The sequence below is a fragment of the Mercenaria mercenaria genome, chromosome 2, assembly GCF_021730395.1.
Source record: "Mercenaria mercenaria strain notata chromosome 2, MADL_Memer_1, whole genome shotgun sequence".
Classification (NCBI taxonomy): domain Eukaryota; kingdom Metazoa; phylum Mollusca; class Bivalvia; order Venerida; family Veneridae; genus Mercenaria; species Mercenaria mercenaria.
The window spans coordinates 70,288,473-70,313,348 of record NC_069362.1 but is presented as its reverse complement, the minus strand read 5'-3'; the positions used below and the strand labels follow the sequence as shown (position 1 = coordinate 70,313,348).

Sequence of the window (24,876 nt, the reverse complement as noted above, 5' to 3'; positions counted from 1 at the left end):
GGCTGCTGGAGTAGACGACCCCTATTATTTTTGGGGTCACTCCGTCAAAGGTCAAGGTCGCAGGGGCCTGAACATTGAAAACCATTTCCGATCAATAACTAGAGAACCACTTGACCAAGAATGTGGAAACTTCATAGGATGATTGATCATAAAGAGTAGATGACCCCTATTGATTTTGGGGTCACTCCATCAAAGGTCAAGGTCACAGGGGCCTGAACATGGAAAACCATTTCCGATCAATAACTGGAGAACCACTTGACCCAGAATATTGAAACTTCATAGGATGATTGTACATGCAAAGTAGATGACCCCTATCGATTTTGGGGTCACTCCATTAAAGGTCAAGGTCACAGGGGCCTGAACATTGAAAACCATTTCCGGTTAGTAACTTGAGAACCACTTGACCCAGAATGTTGAAACTTAATAGGATATTTGGTCATGCAGAGTAGATGACCCCTAATGATTTTGGGGTCACTCTGTGAAAGGTCAAGGTCACAGGGGCCTGAACATTGAAAACCATTTCCGGTCAGTAACTTGAGAACCACTTAACCCAGAATTATGAAACTTCATAGGATGATTGGTCATGCAGAGTAGATGACCCCTAACGATTTTGGGTTACTCTGTTAAAGGTCAAGGCCACAGGGGCCTGAACATGGAAAACCATTTCCAATCAATAACTGGGGAACCGCTCGACCCAGAATGTTGAAACTTCATAGGATGATTGTTCATACAGAGTAAATGACCCCTATTGTTTTTGGGGTCAGTCCGTTAAAGGTCAAGGTCACAGGGGCCTGAAAATTGATAACCAGTTCCGATCAATAACTTGAGAACCACTTGACCCAGAATGTTGAAACTTCATAGGATGATTGAACATGCAGAGTAGATGACCCCTATTGATTTTGGAGTCAGTCAATTAAAGGTCAAGGTCACAGTGGCCAGTTCATGTAAAATCATTTTTTGGAAATAACTTGAGAACCACTTGACCTACAATGTTGAAACTTAATAGGATGATTGGACATGCAGAGTAGATGACCCCTATTTATTTTGAGGTCACTTGATCAAAGGTCAAGGTCACAGGAGCCTGAACAGTGACTTGAGAACCACTAGGCCAAGAGTGTTGAAATTTAGCGGGATGACTGGACATGCCAAGTAGATGATCCCTATTGCAGCCAACCATCAGTGTCTCTTTGACTTTCGCTCCTGACCCCTATTGACTTCTTGCCTATAGGACTTTGCATTTGGGGAGACATGCGCTTTTTTACAAAAGCATTTTCTAGTTACTACTTGTTTTCCCTTTTCTTGATTGCTTTGGAAAACCATGCTGAAAAATTTATTGAATGTTTTAGCAGTCTCCAGCTTTGGAATATAGTCCTGTGGTCTTGTAAAGATAGATACTGTGATGGTAAATAAAAGTGTTTTATTGTTATTTTATTGTTCCCTTGGTGTTGTTGAATTGAATAATTTATTGTTGTTAGAGTTTATGATATGTGAGATATTAATCTTGCAGACATGAAATATTTGAGGTGACATCAGTATTGCAAATGCTAATACATTGATTCCACATAATTATGAGTGTCTTGTGTCTCTTAACAGTCTTGGCAATGTGTATCGTACTACAATTCTTTTGGTAATAATTTTAAATTGTATTAATGCATAGTCTATCAAAAGTCATAATAAAGAAACCATTATGCATTACATAATAAGTGTACAGGAAAAGGGCTCCAGATAATTTTTTTGGCCTATGTGTATTTACTCATTCATATTTTTTGTGAATGAGTAAAATGGTAAAATCTGAAATTGACGAGGAGTAATTTTACTCCTGAAAATTTGTAAATGTGAAAAAACCAGAAATCAGTTTTATAACATATTTATTGGGTGTAACACCCATGTTCAGTTTCAATTCAACATTTAAGTTTTTGCTTTTTTAGCTCATCTGATTTTTTGAAAAAGAATGATGAGTTATTGTCATCACTTGATCGGTGTCGGCATCGGCGTTGCCTGGTTAAGTTTTATGTTTAGGTCAGCTTTTCTCCTAAACTATCAAAGGTATTGCTTTGAAACTTGCAACACTTATTCACCATCAATAGCTGACCCTGTACAGCAAGAAACATAACTCCATCCTGCTTTTTGCAAAAATTATGGCCCCTTTTGGACTTAGAAAATATCAGATTTCTATGTTAAGTTTTACGTTTAGGTCAACTTTTCTCCTAAACTATCGAAGCTATTGCTTTGAAACTTGCAACACTTGTTCACCATCATAAGCTGACCCTGTACATCAAGATACATAACTCTGTCCTGCTTTTTGCAAGAATTATGGCCTCTTTTGGACTTAGAAAATATCAGATTTATTGGTTAAGTTTTATGTTTAGGTCAGCTTTTCTCCTAAACTATCAAAGCTGTTGCTTTGAAACTTGCAACAGTTGCTCACCATCATAAGCTGACTCTGTATAACTAAGAAAATCAGATTTCTTGGTTAAGTTTTATGTTTAGGTCAGCTTTTCTCATAAACTATCAAAGGTATTGCTTTAAAACTTGCAACACTTGTTCACCATCATAAGCTGACTATGTACAGCAAGAAACATAACTCTGTCCTGCTTTTTGCAAGAATTATGGCCTCTTTTGGACTTAGAAAATATCAGATTTATTGGTTAAGTTTTATGTTTAGGTCAGCTTTTCTCCTAAACTATCAAAGCTATTGCTTTGAAACTTGTACATCAAGAAACATAACTCCATCCTGCTTTTTGCAAAAATTATGGCCCTTTCTGGACTTAGAAAATCATGGGTAGGATAATTTTTCTATTATACAAAAAAATCAGATGAGCATTAGCACCCGCAAGGCGGTGCTCTTGTTTTTCCCTTGGCTTGCTTTGGCTTCACACTCGCTACCAAATCCAATAGAATATTCAGTATACCTTTAGCTATGTTTTGGGGATCATTTTTGTTGGTTTAAAGAATGCGTAGAGTGTTTGTTCACTTTTACATTCTTAGAAAGAGACATTTTTGTGTTTACTTCGCTGCCTTCGCACCAGAAGTTGAATATTTTAAATCGACACCACTTTAAAAATCACTACCGTACCATCAATATTAGTTCTAAGATATTTGATATAAGCAGGCATTGAGTGTAAAAAATAGTTCAACCTTGGTTTATAGAGTACCATTCAATGCGTGTGTACGATCAATGTGGGAGAATTAATGCCGACTGTGCTGTGTTACATAAAGCATCCATACGTTTCAGATTTTGTTTACGCTAGTAAAAAGTCATTGCATGCGTTTCTGTAATTTCATATACATTTTTATATGCTTAAAAATTATCAGACATGTGTATATGCATTATTTCAAAGCGTAATTTACGCTAATACGCATCTTATCTGGAGCCCTGTTGGAAGCAGGGTAAAATAGAAAGGTTGAAGTAAGGCAATAGAAAATTAGTTTTTACATTCTCATCCCTGCCTGCCCTTATCTGAAACTCCCCGCCCCGAAAATTTTTATTGATCAAAATTCAGATATCCAAAATTTTATGTCCGGATACTGATACACTTCCAAAAACATTGCCCAATTCCCCTGTATAAAGAATATGTTTGACATACTATGCTGGTGCAAAGACAGTTTAACAGCATTTGACAGTATCTGATATTAAAGGTTACCATGACATTACCTCTTATTAAAATAAATTAAGAAAAATTTTCATGAAAATTGACATTTAGACACCGTGTGCAGACTACATTCGATTTCAAAAACTTTAAGAAAAAGGTAAAGCCAACATATTTTCTTATCTTTATTTGATTGTTAGTGATTTTATTGATTAGAGTTAAATATCTGTTGTCTGGATTGTGTTTAATTAACACGGATATTTGCCTGTGTCGGGAAGCCCTACAAGCCATTTTCACATGCAAAGAAGGTTATTTGTTTCATAGATTTGGAAATAGGACTTAAATATATTACGTTTGCAAATGCATTTAATTAAGATACATAAGAAGTTTTTTATGCCCCCAAAGGGAGGCATATAGTTTTTGAACAGTCTGACAGTCTGTCGGTCTGTCTGTCCGCAATTTTCATGTTCGGTCCATATCTTTGTCATCGATGGATGGATTTTCAAATAACTTTGCATGAATGTGTACCACAGTAAGACGACGTGTCGCGCGCAAGACCCAGGTCCGTAGCTCAAAGGTCAAGGTCACACTTAGACGTTAAAAGTCATTTTTCATGATAGTGCATTCGTGTCCGGTCCATATCTTTGTCATCCATGGATGGATTTTCAAATAACTTAGCATGAATGTGTACCACAGTAAGACGACATGTCACACGCAAGACCCAGGTCCGTAGCTCAAAGGTCAACTTCACACTTAGACATTAAAGGTCAATTTTCATGATAGTGCATTGATGGGCGTGTCCAGTCCATATCATTGTCATTCATGCATGGATTTTAAAACAACTATGCATGAATGTGTGACACAGTAAGACGATGTGTCGCGCGCAAGACCCAGCTCCGTAGGTCAAAGGTCCTAAACTCTAACATCGGCCATAACTATTCATTCAAAGTGCCATCGGGGGCATGTGTCATCCTATGGAGACAGCTCTTGTTTTTAAATGAAAATGAACATCACAACACCATAATAAAGACAGTAGCATTTTATAATACAATTAAACCCAATATAAAAGATGATATCCTTTTGCATAGTGATCTATACTGATGCACTTGTGACCAATTCAACACCTTAGATACCTCAATATGCTCCTAACATGTCTTTCATTTGCAGTAATATCACTATGCTAAACATTTAACCAATTTCACTGTTGAGAATATAAGTCATTAAAGGACACCATTTGCAAAACAAAAAGTGAGATAGCTAAAGTATGACGTACATTTTTTTTTCTCTCTTAAAGAATTAGGGGTACAGTTGTTATCTGTGAAATTATTAATCTGTTACATGACTTCTGGTCCAGACACCTAAACCTTAGGCACTATCTTAAGTGAATCCCATTCATTTACTGGAATAGATTGTTTTTTCTTAACTAAAAGTGCAGATGAGGTTTAATTTTAAGAGACAGAATTTTTTAACAGTATATTAATTTCTTCACTCACAGACCCTTCTTAGAGATTTTTCGAAGAATAAAAAAGGTATATATACATAATCTTGTCAAAGTTACTTTCCACTTTGTTTTGCAAATAGTGATGATTTAATGATGTTGATTTAATGTAAAAATGCCCATGCTGACATAAAATTTGTTTTGAAAGTTTTAAAGATAAAAATTTCCTGATTTCTTACTGTACTATAATTGGACTATCAGAGTAACCAACAGCTTCCTGTTAGACACAGGGGAGAGAAAGGAAGACCAAGAAAAGGTTGTTGTCAAGGTAGCATGTATTCTTTAGTTACAAGTAAGAACAATCAGTAAGTCATTAAATATGTATGAATCCACAGAGACCAGTGATTTATCAGACAACCTTACAGTATTACTGTTATAGTCATGGTTGGTCCTTCACTTGAATGATTCATCTGTATTACATTTTTCCAAATTTCAGTATAGTTCGGTGTTGAGGTACATTGATATATTGTCTTGTCCGTCAGTCTGTCCGAAAGGTTTGTATCAACTACTTCACTGAAAATATTGGCATGATATCAATAAAAAGGTTCAGTTTTCATATCATTGGCATTTTCTTGTTGAATCATTTTTATGCTCCCCAAAGGGCGAACATATGTCCGTCCGTACGTCCATCACACTTTTGTCCAGGGTATAAATTGAAAAGTATTCATGGCATTTGATTGAAACTTCACATAATTATAGAGGCCATTGAGACAAAGTGCAGTGTTAAAGAATCATAACTCAACCTTACATAGTGTTTGAATTATCTCCCTTTATTATACAAAATATTAAATCAGGCAGTCAAATTTTTTTTTCCAGTCATTTTGGAAAATTTCCTAGCCCTTGTATTTTCTTCTTAGGCCTTATATGTAACAACTTTGGCAGTTCTTTATAACATATATGTTTGAATCACGGGGGCCGAGTGGTTAAGGTCGCTGACTTCAAATCACTTGCCCCTCATCGATGTGGGTTTGAGCCTCACTCGGGGCATTGAATTCTTCATGTGAGGAAGCCATCCAGCTGGCTTACAGAAGGTCGGTGGTTCTACCCAGGTGCCCGCTTGTGATGAAATAATGCACGGAGGAGCAACTAGGGTCTTCCTCCACCATCAAAACTGGAAAGTTGCCATATGACCTACAATTGTGTTGGTGCGACATTAAACCCAACAAAATAAATAAATAAATAAAATGTTTGAATCACATATCAGAAACGTTAAGGGCTTGGTGATTCAGCAAAAATTGAAAAGTTAAATGAGCTACAGTGTGCCACTGGCAAAAAATAGGGCCATTTGGATAATTGGAATGGAATTTTAGGCCTTGATGACAAATACAGCTACTGTGTTTTTGCATTGCTGTAGAATTAACTTTTAAATGTTAAAAGCTGGAATTAAAGCAGCACCTAGAAGCTAGAAATTAATGAAAATTGTTTCATTCAATTACAGATCAATTTATTGATTGTGCAGATCTTCTGTATGAATAGTTTGACAGAAAAAAGAGCTTTCAATTAGATTGTCTGTAATTACCAGAACATGATTCTGTTTAGACTCTGTAAAAACAACAGTTTAGCATTAGAAAGCTATTGATTGAAGTTTCCTTGTGCTGATTGCACATAATGAGAAAGAGTAAATTTCGTGGGTTCAACGCAATAAGGGCGTATCTACATATAGTTATTATATGTACATACGCCCTTATTGCGTTGAACCCTCGTAATGGGAGTTTATAACCAGAGGTTGGTCAGTAAGAGCTTCAGGATTCCCCTGACTATTTATATTTGAAGATACATATACATAGAAAACACTCTGTGGTTCAAACTTCAGATAATATGACCACTCTGCAGCAAACTAAGGACGGGAACAAATACTGAAGTAAGCATTCATTATTCAAATATATTTCCATATTGGTATATAAATGCAGCAGTTTTGTTGTCCAATAATTCAGTTCCCCTGTCAAATGTTTATTCATACTTCATGAAGTACTCATGAAGCATTCATGACTTCTTCATGAGGAGACTTCATGAAGTCTTCATGACAAAAACATGAAGTGCAAATGAGACAAATGCATCAGCAGCTCATGAAAACAGATTCATGAATTATTCATGAAGTGGTAAATGCATTAAAAATGCATGAAATTAAGCATAGCTTGTGTTCATGAAGAATTCATGAAGTTTGTATTTATTAATCTCTGTTTTGGGCTTAACACCGTTTTTCAACAGTATGTCCAGTCATGTAATGGCAGGCAGTTAACCTAACCAGTATTCGTGGATTCTGTACCAGTACAAACCTGTTCTCTGCAAGTAACTGCCAACTTCCCCACATGAATCAGAGGTGGAGGACTAATGATTTCAGACACAATGTCGTTTATCAAATAGTCAGATAATGTATTAAAATTCATGAAACATAAATTTTGATTTTCATGAATATTTACTGATGAACTATTTTTGTAAAAAAAAAAGTTTCATGAACTAGTCAAGGTAACCTGGTAGGAGTGTAACACTATGAAACCTGAGAGATCTGCATGTAATGGAATTCTTTGAACAATATCAGTACAGCTTGATACAAGAAAAAATCCTGTAGGTCAAAGTGTTGTTCAGTTAGTGGTTAGTCTCTGCTGAATCACTGTGACAATGACATATTTTCCACCCTCAACAAATGACATGTTGAGTCAAACAATAAACTAGAGTGGGATTTGGAGCATAATAAGAAGTAAACAATTGCTGTATAAAGTACAAAACATTAAGTTAAACAATGTATAATTTACTTTAATCTCAAGATTGAAATTCATATACTAGCTTTGCTTCAGGGTCGTGAAAACTTGTGACATTTCAAAATGATTTAATATTTTTTAAAATGAATGATTTATGACAACACCATAATTACTTACTTGATATTCAGTATACTCATGTTCCTTTTAAACCATTCCTAACTGTAGTATGAGAAATATTTCCTTCTCATTTACTGCACAAACTTCTCAAAATTTGCTGAATCACATGTGCAAAGCATTTCCCAGCATGCAACAAAATAATGGAAACTGATCATGTGACATTATGAATTTAATGTTCATGAACATTCATGAACAGTTCATGAACTTATTCATTAATTGTAAAAGGTAAACCTAAGTTTTATGTTTAATGAATGAACAGTTCAGAAACTCACAATTGGGTCTAAGAACTGCCCTTAAAGAAGCAAGCCTCTGTGGCGTACATGCTGCGTATTTGCTGTGTATATGCCGCGAACACAGTAGTACGCCAGAGGAGTACATTTTACATACACCGCATGCCGCGTACATGCCGCGTACTATTTCAACGAGTACACAGCATGTACACAGGAGGTCACTAGTACACTTCAAGTACGCTGCACAGACTCTGAAAATTTAAGTACACTGCATGTACGCAGGAGGGACTTGTATAAGAAAATAGTACACTGCATGTACACCGCAGATACTTTAAAATTTGTGCAGTACACTCCATATATGCGGGAAAGACTTGTACAATTTCTTTTGGCATTTATACTTAGTTTTTTTTTATAAGTTAAAGTCTGAAGTAAACTTCATATACGTGGGAGGTAGGACTGTCATCGATAGAAACGATATCAATGTATCAATGATATTTTTTGGTCGATCGATTATCGATTCCCATTTTTAAAAATCGATATTTTACACAAAGAAAAAAACTATCCAGATAAACACTCAGACCCTCTAAAACAACTTTTCTGCCTGCAAAAATGCGCCCTAAGTAACGGAAGTTGTCAATAAAGGTCATGTCTAAACTTATCCCGTAGCAGTCTTTTCCAACTAGTCGGCACTACCTGTATGGGGAAATACATAAATACAAATAAAACAATTAAACTAAAAATAACATTAACAAGAAGGTATATAGCATGTACATGAACAAATAGGTTGTTACACTAACTTAATAATCGATATATCGATGTATCGTCGATATCTGTCTTCCGATATATCAGTATCGTCGATATGACAAAGACCCAATCAATGACAGCCCTAGCGGGAGGGACTTGTTGATTTTCTTTTGGTGTTTATACTTTGAATTTTTTTAGGTAAAAGTCTGAAGTACACTTCATGCAGGAAGGATTTGTACATTTTTTTTTTTTTTTTTTGAAGCAAGAACTTGATTTCCGAGTAACTTTTAGCTTAATAGCATAGAATAGTTCAGATTACCGGTATTCTAAACAATGAAAATTTGCCAAACTATTTGCAATGTTCATTTGTGAAGCTTACATCTTAGTGATTTCTGAGCTGCACCTTGCATGCAGTGTAAAAATATATTCTTTTTCATTTTGAATTAATCCTGGAGCTTTCTAACTTGGATAATTGAAAACTTCAAAAGCTTTATTTGAACTTTGTTGCATTACATTTTGCAATACATGAAATAATTACCAAGATAATGCCTCAACAGCGCCCCGAATGAGAAGAATTAATAGCTCTCACTGTTATTTGAATACTCTTAAGCAAAACACCATTATCATGTTTTTATAAAGGCTTTAATGCTCATTATGTTAACTCATTAAGACCTCACCAAATAAAAGTTGTTCATCGGATTTGCTGCTTGTATATTTTCAGAACCATTTGGCTAATGCGCTCGCCCATTGGAAAAATCAATCCAAAATTTTTTGGTGCGCTACTTTTTACGGACGTAAAAGTGTATAAATGCTTATATAATTCCAGTCCTAGATTGTTCTCAGATGGATTTTAATCAAAATAAATACATACTACGCATACATCGTCTATAATAAATCATAACACTTACATTTAGTTGCATGAAAGTTGTTTCCCCTTGATGCAGTTACGCCATTTTCTTCAAATGTTTACCAAATTACATGCTACAAAAATTGATTTATTTCATTGAAAAGTGGATGAAGAAAAGCATACTAATTTTATGATAACATCAATCTACATTATTTTGGTAAGGGTAAATACTTATTGATGCATGTCACTTATCTTTTTTCTGTTTTTTTCTGTCCAAATGATCAGCATTTGCATACGAAAGTTGGTGGGGTAAGGAATTTTTATTATCACAGCAGTTTCGCCACAAGAGTACACAGCATGTATGCAGCAGGAGTACACAGCATGTATGCCGCAGGACTCGGGCCAGGAGTACACAGCATGTACGCCACAGGAGTACACAGCATGTACGCCGCAGGGGTAGTACACCGCAGGCTCATTTGCATGTGAAAAGTGTATGTGCCGCGTACATGCTGCGTACTATTTCCCGCATACTAAATTCCTCCAGCGTACATCCTGTGTACTATGTAGTCCACAGCATGTACGCAGCAAGTAGTAAGCGGCAGAGCTCATTTGCATGTCAAAAGTGTACTACAAACGTACTATCGGTGTATGTGCGGTGTATATCCTGCGTACTATTTAAAGCCCTTGATTTCAGTACACATCATGTATGCATCATATACGCTGTATGTACACAGCAAGAGTACACAGCAGGCCTTTTTCTTCTGTAAGGGTGGTCAAGAACTAGAAAAAGGTTTTGAATTTTAGTACTTTTAATGAATTATTGATATACTCATTAAATATACATGACTTTTTCTTAAGAACATATCAAGGATGTTTTAAGAATTTAATATTCTTAAACTGCTCATAAAATGTTCATCATTTTTTCAAGAATTTTTATATTATTTTTATTGTATATTGACATTCATGAAAAAATCTTGATTCATTCTTAACTAGTTCATGAATATTGCAAGGATTTTATGAATCTGTCAATAATGATTGATATCTTTATAAAGTAGATCAAACGACACTTTATGCATAAAACTTGATGAAGTCAGATTAAGAAGTGATCCAGAACAGTTCATGAATAATTCATAAGGGTGATGAAAAATTCATGATTTCATGAAGTCCATTTCGCTGGGGAATATTGGTGTCAAAAATTGTGTATACTTGGAGAATTACAATTCAAATGGATGAATTTGCTGTTAATGGTTGCTGTTGATAGCATTTTGAAATTAAAATTCTTGAAAGCTTAATCTTTTGATTGAAGACAATAAACTTGGGAATCTGTTTATTTACTCGCATAAGTGTTTTACTGATACTACTGAACATGATGTATTTTCATGTTTGTTACAGAGTTGGTGGTGACCTTTTGAACATTATGTTTTTGGCACTGATAAGGGATTGATAGAAAAAAGCATCCTCATTCTTCCATTTTTACATCTCACTAACAGTAACTGACATTTAATCTGATTATAAAGAAATCAAAGAGAAATACATGCACAATTTACTTGAAAGAATGAATAGTCATACATGATGACAGTGTTTTAGTACCAGAGTAGGTTCCAATTATATGTCTACAAAAGATATTCACACTTAACATGAACATAAAAAATATTCACACTTAACATGAACATAAAAAATATTCACACTTAACATGAACATAAAAAACTATATAATGATCTCACCTGTAAAGGTGAAGGTAAATTTTATTTACTGTCGCATTGTGAAACAATTAACATAAGCTCTGTAGAGCTTCTGAGCGAAATATTGTCAAATATTGAAAATGACAAATTGTCAATGCAGATTCAATTTTGGATCTTCCGTTTCCACAGTTGGTACTTGATCATTCTTCTCATCTTTTTGTTTATGCTTCTTCTGCCTTATTTACAACAGGGCCTAGCATTTTAAGAAAATTCGCTGATTTAAAAAAAAAAACATTCAGAATTGTTTAAAGTCGGATATTATGTTTGTTCCATGATACTTGATAACTTTAACCTAACCAGTGCTCCTGGACTCTCTACCAGTACAAATTTGTTCTTGGAAAGTAAATACTAACTTCTCCACATGAATCAGATGTGGAGGAAGAATGATTTCAGACACAATGTCTTCTGGAAAAGATACACCTCACCTGGGGATAGAATTGTCTGGTGGTCTTTTAACTCCTTTCTCTTGTTCAAGCTTTAAGCCTGCTGAGGTCTGAGTTGGAGCAGAGGCAGGGGACATGGAGATACAATTTACAAACATTGCAACATTTATTACCGACTAAATAAATACTTTTGGCTGTTACAGAGGTAAAAACAATTATGAAATATATCATACATTTCTTTGAAACAATTTTACGGTATAAGTTTCTCAACGTAAGATGAGTAACATAAGCCTAATGGGGTCTCTTGGTAATGATCTATTTCTGCCATGAATAATTTTTGAATTTTAGTTTTAACTGAATAATGCATTGAAAAAAATGCTTTCCTTTATTTCCAACTCAGTTATAGCAAACTTGATCTAAGAGGAAGTGAAATACAGAGCCAGAGTTGCAACACCCTGTGGAGCTGTTTAATATTCTATTCAGTTTGCCTGATTGTAGCAAACATCATTTTATTATTTAATGTAACTTTGATAAATATGGACATAAGACATTTGATATCTAAATGTGGTTGTACATTTTGCAACAGGTTTGTTCTGTGATAGTTTATGAAATAACATGTTCTCAGTGTGAACACTCATAGCAAGTTCAGTCCACTTGATACCACATGTACTCTGTGAACACACAGGGCAAGTTCAATCCTTTTGAAATCACATGTTCTCTGTGCATGCACATAGCAAGTTCAGTCCCTCTGAAACCACATGTTCACTGTGAAGGCACATAGCAAGTTCAGTCCCTCTGAAACTACATGTTCACTGTGAAGGCATATAGTAAGTTCATTCCTTCTGAATCCATATGTTCTCTGTGCATGCACTTAGCAAGTTCAGTCCCTCTGAAACCACATGTTCACTGTGAAGGCACATAGCAAGTTCAATCCTTCTGAATCCATATGTTTTCTGTGCAGGCACATAGCAAGTTCAGTCCCTCTGAAACCACATGTTCACTGTGAAGGCACATAGCAAGTTCAGTCCCTCTGAATCCATATGTTCTCTGTGAAGGCACATAGCAAGTTTAGTCCCTATGAAACTACATGTTCACTGTGAAGGCATATAGCAAGTTCAATCCTTCTGAATCCATATGTTCTCTGTGAAGGCACATAGCAAGTTTAGTCCCTATGAAACTACATGTTCACTGTGAAGGCATATAGCAAGTTCAATCCCTCTGAATCCATATGTTCTCTGTGAAGGCACATAGCAAGTTCATTCCCTCTGAAACTACATGTTCTCTTGGAAGGCATATAGTAAGTTCAATCCTTCTGAATCCATATGTTCTCTGTGAAGGCACATAGCAAGTTCATTCCCTCTGAAACTACATGTTCACTGTGAAGGCACATAGCAAGTTCAGTCCTTCTGAATCCATATGTTCTCTGTGAAGGCACATAGCAAGTTTAGTCCCTATGAAACTACATGTTCTCTTGGAAGGCACATAGCAAGTTCAATCCCTCTGAACCCATATGTTCTCTGTGCATGCACTTAGCAAGTTCATTCCCTCTGAAACTACATGTTCTCTTGGAAGGCACATAGCAAGTTCAATCCTTTTGAATCCATATGTTCTCTGTGAAGGCACATAGCAAGTTCAGTCCCTCTGAAACTACATGTTCTCTTGGAAGGCATATAGTAAGTTCAATCCTTCTGAATCCATATGTTCTCTGTGAAGGCACATAGCAAGTTCATTCCCTCTGAAACTACATGTTCACTGTGAAGGCACATAGCAAGTTCAGTCCTTCTGAATCCATATGTTCTCTGTGAAGGCACATAGCAAGTTTAGTCCCTATGAAACTACATGTTCTCTTGGAAGGCACATAGCAAGTTCAATCCCTCTGAACCCATATGTTCTCTGTGCATGCACTTAGCAAGTTCATTCCCTCTGAAACTACATGTTCTCTTGGAAGGCACATAGCAAGTTCAATCCTTTTGAATCCATATGTTCTCTGTGCATGCACATAGCAAGTTCAGTCCCTCTGAAACCACATGTTCACTGTGAAGGCACATAGCAAGTGCAGTACTTCTGAATCCATATGTACTCTGTGCAGGCACAAAGCAAGTTCAGTCCCTCTGAAACTACATGTTCGCTGTGAAGGCACATAGCAAGTTCAATCCTTCTGAACCCATATGTTCTCTGTGCAGGCACAAAGCAAGTTTAGTCCCTATGAAACTACATGTTTTGCACTGTGAAGGCACATAGCAAGTTCAATCCTTCCGAATCCATAATTATGTCCTCTCTGAAGGCACATAGCAAGTTCATTCCCTCTGAAACTATATGTTCTCTGTGAAGGCACATAGCAAGTTCAATCCTTCTGAATCCATAAGTGCTCTGTGAAGGCACATAGCAAGTTCAGTCCCTCTGAAACCACATGTTCACTGTGAAGGCACATAGCAAGTTCAATCCTTCTGAATCCATATGTTTTCTGTGCAGGCACATAGCAAGTTCAGTCCCTCTGAAACTACATGTTCACTGTGAAGGCACATATCAACTTCAATCCTTCTGAATCCATATGTTCTCTATGCAGGCACATAGCAAGTTCAGTCCCTCTGAAACTACATGTTCACTGTGAAGGCATATAGTAAGTTCAATCCTTCTGAATCCATATGTTCTCTGTGAAGGCACATAGCAAGTTCATTCCCTCTGAAACCACATGTTCACTGTGAAGGCACATAGCAAGTTCAATCCTTCTGAATCCATATGTTCTCTGTGCAGGCACATAGCAAGTTCAGTCCCTCTGAAACCACATGTTCACTGTGAAGGCACATAGCAAATTCAATCCCTCTGAATCCATATGTTCTCTGTGAAGGCACACAGCAAGTTCATTCCCTCTGAAACTACATGTTCACTGTGAAGGCACATAGTAAGTTCAATCCTTCTGAATCCAAATGTTCTCTGTGAAGGCGCAAAGCAAGTTCAGTCCTTCTGAAACTACATGTTCTCAGTGAAGGCACATAGCAAGTTCAGTCCTTCTGAATCCATATGTTCTCTGTGAAGGCACATAGCAAGTTCATTCCCACTGAGCCCGCCCACTTAGCTCAGTAGGGAGAGCGTCGGTCTACAGATCAAGGGGTCACGAGTTCGATCCCCGGGCAGGGCATATGTTCTCCGTGACAATTTGATAAAAGACATTGTGTCTGAAATCATTCTTCCTCCACCTCTGATCATTCATGTGGGGAAGTTGGCAGTTACTTGTGGAGAACAGGTTTGTACTGGTACAGAATCCAGGAACACTGGTTAGGTTAACTGCCTGACGTTACATGACTGAAATACTGTTGAAAAACGGTGTTAAACCCGAAACAAACAAACAAACAAATCATTCCCTCTGAAACTACATGTTCTCTGTGCAGGCACAAAGCAAGTTCAGTCCTTCTGAATCCATATGTTCTCTGTGCAGGCACAAAGCAAGTTCAGTCCTTCTGAATCCAAATGTTCTCTGTGCAGGCACATAGCAAGTTCAGTCCTTTTGAATCCAAATGTTCTCTGTGCAGGCACATTCTTAAGAAGCTACATATTCTCGGAACAGGAGTAGCAGTTTAGTCTTGTCTGAACACACATGTTCTCTATGAAAACACATAGCAAGTTCAATTCTTTTGAAATCACATGTTCTCTGTGCACACACATAGCAAGTTCAGTCCTTCTGAAATCACATGTGCTCTGTGAACACACATAGTTGTAATAATGAAAAGAAAAATATAATTAAAAAATAATGGCAAAGTCATGAACTGGATATAACTTCAACTCAGATTTTTCAATGGAAAAAAAAATTGTCAGACTATTGATGCAGAACCGTAACTGCTTCTGTGACAGGCCAATGCCCAACCACTTCACCATTTGGAATATTCATAACAGGCAGTGGTTGTGATCTAAATCATGCTGATTTCCCTCTCTGACAGACAGTTTGGTCTATAAATTGAACTCACAAGCATAATCAAACTTATACATCAAGCAATGTGTATACTGCTACATTCATTCAACAAGGTTCTTGTCTTGACTTCCTAAATGTCACTGTTAGTTTGTACTTGTAAAAAACAAAGTAGATACTTGCATTTCTCAGTTTTTCCGGTGCAAATCTTATATGATTACCGTCATGCAAACAGGATAAAATACAATTATTCTGTTTAAGGAAACATGGGGCAGTCTTTCAGACATCAGTCTTATTTTCCAATCCTTCATTTGAGCCGTGCCATGGGAAAACCAACATAGTGGGTTTGCGACCAGCATGGATCCAGACCAGCCTGCGCATCCGCGCAGTCTGGTCAGGATCCATGCTGTTCGCTAATGGTTTCTCTAATTGCAGTAGGCTTTAAAAGCGAACAGCATGGATCCTGACCAGACTGCGCGGATGCGCAGGCTGGTCTGGATCCATGCTGGTCGCAAACCCACTATGTTGGTTTTCCCATGGCACGGCTCATTTAGTCTTAGAATGCCATATTTCACACCTCATTAATACAAACTCGTTTTCATTTGTGACAGCCAGTCAAAGGATAAATAGACACGCAAGCATTTTGCGGGTTTTGTGTTTATTAATGTCACCCAATGGAAATTGAAATTGACTTTTTTTCCTGGAGGGTATGATGAAGAGTATATTTCTGATAAATTGATTTTGATATACAGAGATACATCTATCGAAGAAGATTTTGATATTAAAGTATGTAGAAATTTTTGAAGACATTATCACCATTATAAGGTGGATCGCAATCAATAAAGATTGATGAGTTAGGATATTTTTAAATTGTATTTCAAAGCCTGGCTGTAGCCATTAATCGATTATATGATTATTCCGTGGTTTGTCTTCCCCTAAATGTCAGTTATTGTTTTTTGTTAATAATCACCAGAGGTTTACTGTACTGGTGTCAGCGCCAGTGTTCACGATGGTTTCAGTGGATCAATTTTTATGGCAAACAATCTGAATGTAAATTGACTTAGAGACAAAATAAACACTACAAGCTTGGAAACTCTTACTTTGTGACAAAGCTATTTTGCTTTCAGCTACTCTTGTTTATCTGTATAAAAAATGACCTTTAAACATTGGCCAAATATTTATAGGTTATTAGATTTATATCGAGATATTGCACAAGTTCTGCGGCGAAAATATTGCTTGACTTCGGGAGCATATTATTCCATGGAAGAGCAAGTACATATTTCTTGATGCAAATCTAATAATCGTTTTATGATACGCTCAAAGGGACGTATTATGTTATACCCCTGGGGCCGTATTCATAAAGCATCTTAAGTATAAGTTTTGACTTATCACGGTAAGTTGAAGATTTAACTTAAGTTTGTGGTGATTTCAGCTTAAGTCTAAGTAAAAAACTTAAGTCCTATTCATAAAACAGCTTAACGTTAAGATACGTAAGAAATGACTTAAGTCAGGTAAAAGCACTTTAAACCTAATTGTGCATGTTGTATCTGTCTGAAATCAATGTTGTTTTTTTTAAATATTTTCGTCCATAATAAAAGCCAAGAATTACTTATTAAGTTGTTTTATGAATAAAAAATATACTTAAGTAGAATAAATTTCTTACCTAAGTAATACTTTAGTAAATACCGTAATTAATTTCTTATACTTATACTTAAGATGCTTTATGAATACGGCCCCAGGTGTCCATCCGTCCATCTGTTAGCAATTTCGTGTCCACTCTGTAACTCTTGACCCCTTGAAGGATTTCAAAGAAACTTGACATAATGTTCACCACAACGAAATGACTTGCAGAGTGCATGCTCTGGATGGCTCGCTTCAAGATCAAGGTCACACTTAGGGGTCAATAGTCATATGAGTATATTTCGTGTCCGCTCTGTAACTCTTGAAATGCTTGAAGGAATGCAAAGAAACTTAGCACATATAATCACCACATCGAGACGATGTGCAGAGCGCATGTTCTAGATGTCTCGCTTCAAGGTCAAGGTCACACTTACGGGGTCAAAGGTCATTACTCTGTAACCCTTGAACCCCTTGAAGGATTTCGAAGAAACTTGACACAAATGTCACCACATTGGCACAATGTGCTGAGCACATGTTCTGGGTGGCTAGCTACAAGGTAAAGGTCACACTTAGAGGTCAGAGGTCATACCTTCGGGTGTGTATTGCTCTGCATTGCGGTGCTCTTGTTACATATGCATAATGCATCTTTCCTTATAACTATTCTATAATAATGATTTTAATTTGTTCTTAAGCCTGAGTAAAATTGAAAATACCGTTGTTGAAAAATACATGAAATTGATGTCACAAATGACGTCACGCATCCGATATGAAATTTGAACATCAATATGAAAAAAATATTGAGGTTTCAGGTTCCATTGAAACTTAACAGAGTTTTTAAATTACTATATGTAAATAATAATTGATATTGAAACATTTAGAATTAGACTTCAGATTGTAATTTTTAGCTCACCTGAGCAATGCTCATGGTGAGCTATTGTGATCATGCTGTGTCCGTTGTGCGTCCGTTTGTCTGTCCATCTTCAACAATTGTGTTTAAAAGACATCTCCTCCAAAACCACTGAATGGATTTTGATGAAACTTGGCATGGATGTTCCTTGTATGGTCATCTGCCAAAGTTTTTTCAGACGGTTCTGCTCGGTTGCACATAGGGGCCGCCAGAGCTATAAATAGAAAAATCTTCAAATGACATCTCCTCCTAAACCGACGGTCTGGTTTTGAAATAATTCCACACAAATGGTCCTTATGTCATCCTATACCAAAATTTTTCAAATTATACCAATTCGTCAAAAAACATGGCTGCCTGGGGGCGTCACGGTCACTTTTCCCTATATGTATATAGTGGAAACTTTAAAAATCTTCTTGTGTGAAACTGCTAGCCCAATTTTAAAATAATTTTTCACAAATGGTTCTTGAATGACCCTCTACCAAGACTGTTCAAATTATATTGATTCGTCAAAAACAATAGCCGCCAGGGGGCGTGGTCACTTTCCCTATATGTATATAGTGGAAACTTTAACTTTCATATGTTCAAAAACTATATTTACATTTGCCCTATTCTTTTCCATTGAAAATTATGATGTTCATTTCGTATAAACAGCAAAAGGAAAGGCACGAAAATTACATCAATGCTGCTTACTGATAATAGGTCACTGTTTTGACGACGTCCGCGTATAGTCAGGGAGAACGTTCCTTAGATGACATAGCAGTTGTTCCATCTGCTGAACAGAATGGCTGGGAAGCTGCCGATTTTTAGCTCACCTGTCACATAGTGACACGGTGAGTTTTTGTGATCGCCCTTCATCCGTCGTCCGTCTACAATTTCTTGTCCGCACAATAGTGATTTCATTTATGATTTTATTTTAACCAAACTTGCACACAACTTGTATCACCATAAGATCTTGTTTCCTTTCTTGAATTGGCCAGAGCCCATTATGGGTTCCAGAGTTATGACCCCTGAAAGGGCCAAAATTAGCTATTTTGACCTTGTCTGCACAATAGCAGCCTCATTTATGATTTGATTTTAACCAAACTTGCACACAACTTGTATCACCATAAGATCTTGGTTCCTTTCTTGAACTGGCCAGATTCCATTATGGGTTCCAGAGTGATGGCCCCTGAAAGGGCCAGAATTAGCTATTTTGACCATAGCAGCTTCATTTATGATTTGAACAACTTGTATCACCATAAGATCTTGATTCCTTTCTTGAACTGGCCAAGTTCCATTATGGGTTCCAGAGTTATGGCCCCTGAAATGGCCAAAATTAGCTATTTTGATCTTACCTGCACTGAGTAGCAGCTTCATTTATGATTTTATTTTAACCAAACTTGCACACAACTTGTATCACCATAAGATCTTGGTTCCTTTCTTGAACTGGCGAGATTCCATTATGGGTTCCAGAGTTATAGCCCCTGAAAGGGCCAGAATTAGCTATTTTGACCTTGTCTGCAAAATAGCAGCTTCATTTGTGATTTTATTTTAACCAAACATACACACAACTTGTATCACCATAAGATCTTGGTTCTTTTCTTGAATTGACCAGATTCCATTATGGGTTCCAGAGTGATGGCCTCTGAAAGGGCCAGAATTAGCTATTTTGACCTTGTTTGCACAATAGCAGCTTCATTTATGATTTGAAATTAATCATACTTGCACAAAACGTGTGTCACCATAAGATCTTGGTTCATTTTTTCGAACCGGCCAGATCCCATAATGGGTTCCAGATTTATGGCCCCTAAAAGGGCCAAAATTAGCTATTTTGACCTTGTCTGCACAATAGCAGCTTCATTTATGATTTGATTTTAACCAAACTTGCACACAACTTGTATCACCATATGTTCTCAATTCCTTTTTATACGCCCAAAGGGACGTATTATGTTATTGCCTCGGTGTTTGTCTGTCTGTCTGTCTGTCTGTTGGTTAGCAATTTCCCTTCCGCTCTAACTCTTGAACCCCTTGAAGGATTTCAAAGAAACCTGACACAAATGTTCACCTCATCGAAACGACATGCAGAGCGCATGTTTCGGATGGCTCACATCAAGATCAAGGTCACACTTAGGGGTCTAAGGTCATATGACTTTGTTTTGTGTGTATATTGCTCTGCATTTGCATTGCATTGCAGTGCTCTTGTTTTTATTTGGCAGATCCTTCCTTTGTTCATTTACAATATTTGTTTTTTTTAATTACTTCCCTTTTATGTTACTATAAATAGCTTATTTAGTAACTTTTTTATGATTTGCTGTAGGGAAAAACCGAGACCACTTTTCTGTGGTACAACATGGATGATACCTCAAATTCTTGGCGCCATTTAACCTATACTGTGTTGGTGCGCCGTAAAACCCAAATAAATAAATTAATTAATTAATGTTAAATGCAAAAAAAAGTATGCAATTTATAATATAATCTTGTTTTCAAATGGAAAGGATATATAATGTAAATATAAGAAATGAAATATTTTTGTTTGGTGTTCGTGCGAAATGAATGACAGAATAGGATCGCCCTTACAGAAGAAAAAGGCCTGCTGTGTACTCCTGCTGTGTACATACAGCGTATATGATGTGTACATGATGTGTACTGAAATCAAGGGCTTTAAATAGTACGCAAGATATACACCACACATACACCGATAGTACGTTTGTAGTACACTTTTTGACATGCAAATGAGCTCTGCGCGCGTACTACTTGCTGCGTACATGCTGTGGACTACAAGTACACAGGATGTAAAAGCTGGAGGAATTAGTATGCAGGAAATAGTACGCAGCATGTACGCGGCACATACACTTTTCACATGCAAATGAGCCTGCGGTGTACTACCCCTGCGGCGTACATGCTGTGTACTCCTGCGGCGTACATGCTGTGTACTCCTGGCCCGAGTCCTGCGGCGTACATGCTGTGTACTCCTGCTGCATACATGCTGTGTACTCTTGTGGCGAAACTGCTGTGATAATGTAAATTCCTTACCCCACCAACTTTCGTATGCAAATGCTGATCATTTGGACAGAAAAAAACAGAAAAAAGATAAGTGACTTGCATCAATAAGTATTTACCCTTACCAAAATAATGTAGATTGATGTTATCAAATAAATTAGTATGCTTTTCTTCATCCACTTTCAATGAAATAAATCAATTTTTGTAGCATGTAATTTGGTAAACATTTGAAGAAAATGGCGTAACTGCATCAAGGGGAAACAACTTTAATGCACCTAAATATAAGTGTTATGATTTATTATAGACGATGTGTGCGTAGTATGTATTTATTTTGATTAAAATCCATCTGAGAACAATCTAGGACTGGAATTATATAAGCATTTATACACTTTTACGTCCGTAAAAAGTAGCGCACCAAAAATTTTTGGATTGATTTTTTCCAATGGGGCGAGCGCAATTAGCCAAATGGTTCTGAAAATATACAAGCGGCAAATCCGATGAACAACTTTTTAATTTGGTGAGGTCTTAATGAGTTAACATAATGAGCATTAAAGCCTTTATAAAACATGATAGAATGGTGTTTTGCTTAAGAGTATTCAAATAACAGTGAGAGCTATTAATTCTTCTCATTCGGGCGCTGTTGAGGCATTATCTTGGTAATTATTTCATGTATTGCAAAATGTAATGCAACGACGTTCAAATAAGGCTTTTGAAGTTTTCAATTATCCAAGTTAGAAAGCTCCAGGATTAATTCAAAATGAAAAAGAATATATTTTTACCCTGCATGCAAGGTGCAGCTCAGAAATCACTAAGATGTAAGCTTCACAAATGAACATTGCAAATAGTTTGGCAAATTTTCATTGTTCAGAATAACTTATAAAGAAAAACTAAGTATATTGAATGCCAAAAGAAATTGTACAAGTCTTTCCCGTGTATATGAAGTGTACTGCACAAATTTCAAAGTATCTGCGGTGTACATGCAGTGTACTATTTTCTTATACAAGTCCCTCCTGCGTACATGCAGTGTACTCCTTAAATTTTCAGAGTCTGTGCTGCGTACTTGAAGTGTACTAGTGACCTCCTGCGTACATGCTGTGTACTCGTTGAAATAGTACGCGGCATGTACGCGGCATGCGGTGTATGTAAAATGTACTCCTCTGGCGTACTACTGTGTTCGCGGCATATACGCAGCATGTACGCCACAGAGGCTTGCTTCTGTAAGGGCGGTAAACTAAACATGAATCACTATCACGATTTCATGAATTTGCTGATCCTATTTTGTCATTCATTTTGCATGAACCCCGAAAGAAAATCTTTCATTTCTTAATACAGTTGAATATCGTTACCTCGATATCGGTTAGCTCGATACTCCGGTTAGCACGATGTATTTTAGTCGGTCCCGATTTTTCCCTATATATTCTAATGTAATTATTTATCATTACCTCGATATGATTAGCTCGATATTTTGTTTAGCTCGATGAGATTTTTCAGTCCCGTCAACTTACCTGTAATGTTTTTACACCTGGTTTCGTCGATATCACAGCATGTCAAAAAATATCCATATTATTTGTAAGGTGTGAAAAGCAACCTATTGTTGTCCGGCGATGTATTTATCATAATCAAGTTAGTGTGTTTGTTATTAGCTCATCTGATTTTTTGAAAAAAAATGATGAGTTATTGTCATCACTTGAGCGGTTGTCGGCGTCGGCGTCGGCGTCTGCGTCGGCGTTGCCTGGTTAAGTTTTATGTTTAGGTCAGCTTTTCTCCTAAACTATCAAAGCTATTGCTTTGAAACTTGAAATACTTGTTCACCATCATAAGCTGACCCTGTATAGCAAGAAACATAACTCCATCTTGCTTTTTGCAAGATTCATGGCCCCTTTTGTACTTAGAAAATATCAGATTTCTTGGTTAAGTTTTATGTTTAGGTCAACTTTTCTCCCAAACTGTCAAAGCTATTGCTTTGAAACTTGGAATACTTGTTCACCATCATAAGCTGACCCTGTACAGCAAGAAACATAACTCCATCTTGCTTTTTGCAAGATTTTTTGCCCCTTTTGGACTTAGAAAATCAGTTTTCTTGGTTAAGTTTTATGTTTAGGTCAGCTTTTATCCTAAACTATCAAAGCTATTGCTTTAAAACTTGCAACACTTGTTCACCATCATATGTTGACCCTGTACAGCAAGAAACATAACTCCATCCTGCTTTTTGCAAGATTTATGGCCCCTTTTGGACTTAGAAAATATCAGATTTCTTGGTTAAGTTTTATGTTTAGGTCAACTTTTTCTCTTAAACTATCAAAGCTATTGCTTTGAAACTTGCAACACTTGTTCACCATCATAAGCTGACCCTGTACAGCAAGCAACGTAACTCCATCCTGATTTTTGCAATAATTATTGCCCCTTTTGGACTTAGAAAATCATTTTCTTGGTTGAGTATTATGTTTAAGTCAACTTTTCTCATAAACTATCAAAGCTATTGCTTTAAAACTTGCAACAGTTTTTCACCATCATAAGTGGACACTGTACATCAAGAAACATAACTCTATCCTGCTTTTTGCAAGAATGATGGCCCTTTTTAGACTTAGAAAATCATGGGTAGGACAATATTTCTATTACACAAAAAAAATCAGATGAGCGTCAGCACCCGCAAGGCGGTGCTCTTGTTTAATCTTAAATCCAATCGAAATGTTAGGAAGTTTGCATTGAATTCCCAATAATTAGTCTTATAAAACAGCGTGCAAGCGGGCAACTTGTTTTCCAATATAACAACTAATTTGGATGAGATATTTTTCTGTATCTGCCATTTAGGATCGAGTAACAATATGCGTATTACACAGGCAAATTTTCCTTAACGAAGCACAGTCAAAATGACTACTCAACTAGTAACATTACAGCTGCATTCAGACTTGTTTATGGAAGGAATAAAATGCTAATGTTTACACGTATATTTTGAAAAATTTAAAACTTAAATGTAAGTATGTACTATTTAATTAAGATGTTTATTTGTCAATAAAATTAAAATCGTATTTACGTTATATTATTTCTTTCCCCTTTCAAACCCTCTGAAAAAAGCATTGGATATAGTGACAATAAAGACGTCCGACACAAGTACAAAGTTGTTCCAGATAGTCGATATCGTTACGTCGATACAATTTTTACAGTCCCTTGAATATCGAGGTAACGGTATTTGACTGTATTTATTCATTAGGTAAAGTCATAGAAAAATATAATTATCATTGTAGAGGTCACATTTAATTTTTCTACCCATATTAATTCAGATTATGTCAGAATGATTGTTAGTGACTCCGAACTTGTGTCATCTTGGCATAAAATCTAATTCAGCAGGTCAATTTTATTTCTTACTAAACACACTTGTTACCTTTATACTGCATACCATGATATATATTCAAGCTCAGAATGATCACAATCAGTTTATGGGACTTCCTTATTTTTGAATTCCCTATTTTTGAAAATGTTGCAAGGGATATAATGCTGTGTCTGTCTGAATTCAGGCTGAAGTTTTCTCTAGCAAATTTTCACATTTATTTTATAT

At 36.5% G+C, this 24,876-nt stretch overlaps 1 protein-coding gene across 6 annotated transcripts in view; it reads left to right on the top strand.

The window, feature by feature from the left end:
• The window catches only part of LOC123564244 (BAI1-associated protein 3-like), a 408,668-nt gene that overhangs the window by 269,597 nt on the left and 114,195 nt on the right, over positions 1-24,876 (top strand). The window contains exon 1 of one of the 6 annotated variants that reach the window (XM_053536863.1): positions 1,362-1,402. The exons of the other annotated variants lie outside the window; for them this stretch is intronic. Within the exon in view, the coding sequence (XP_053392838.1) occupies positions 1,400-1,402 (3 nt within the window). The 5' untranslated portion in view covers positions 1,362-1,399. Of the gene's footprint in view, positions 1-1,361; positions 1,403-24,876 lie in introns of those variants that run through there. 6 annotated transcript variants of the gene reach the window in all.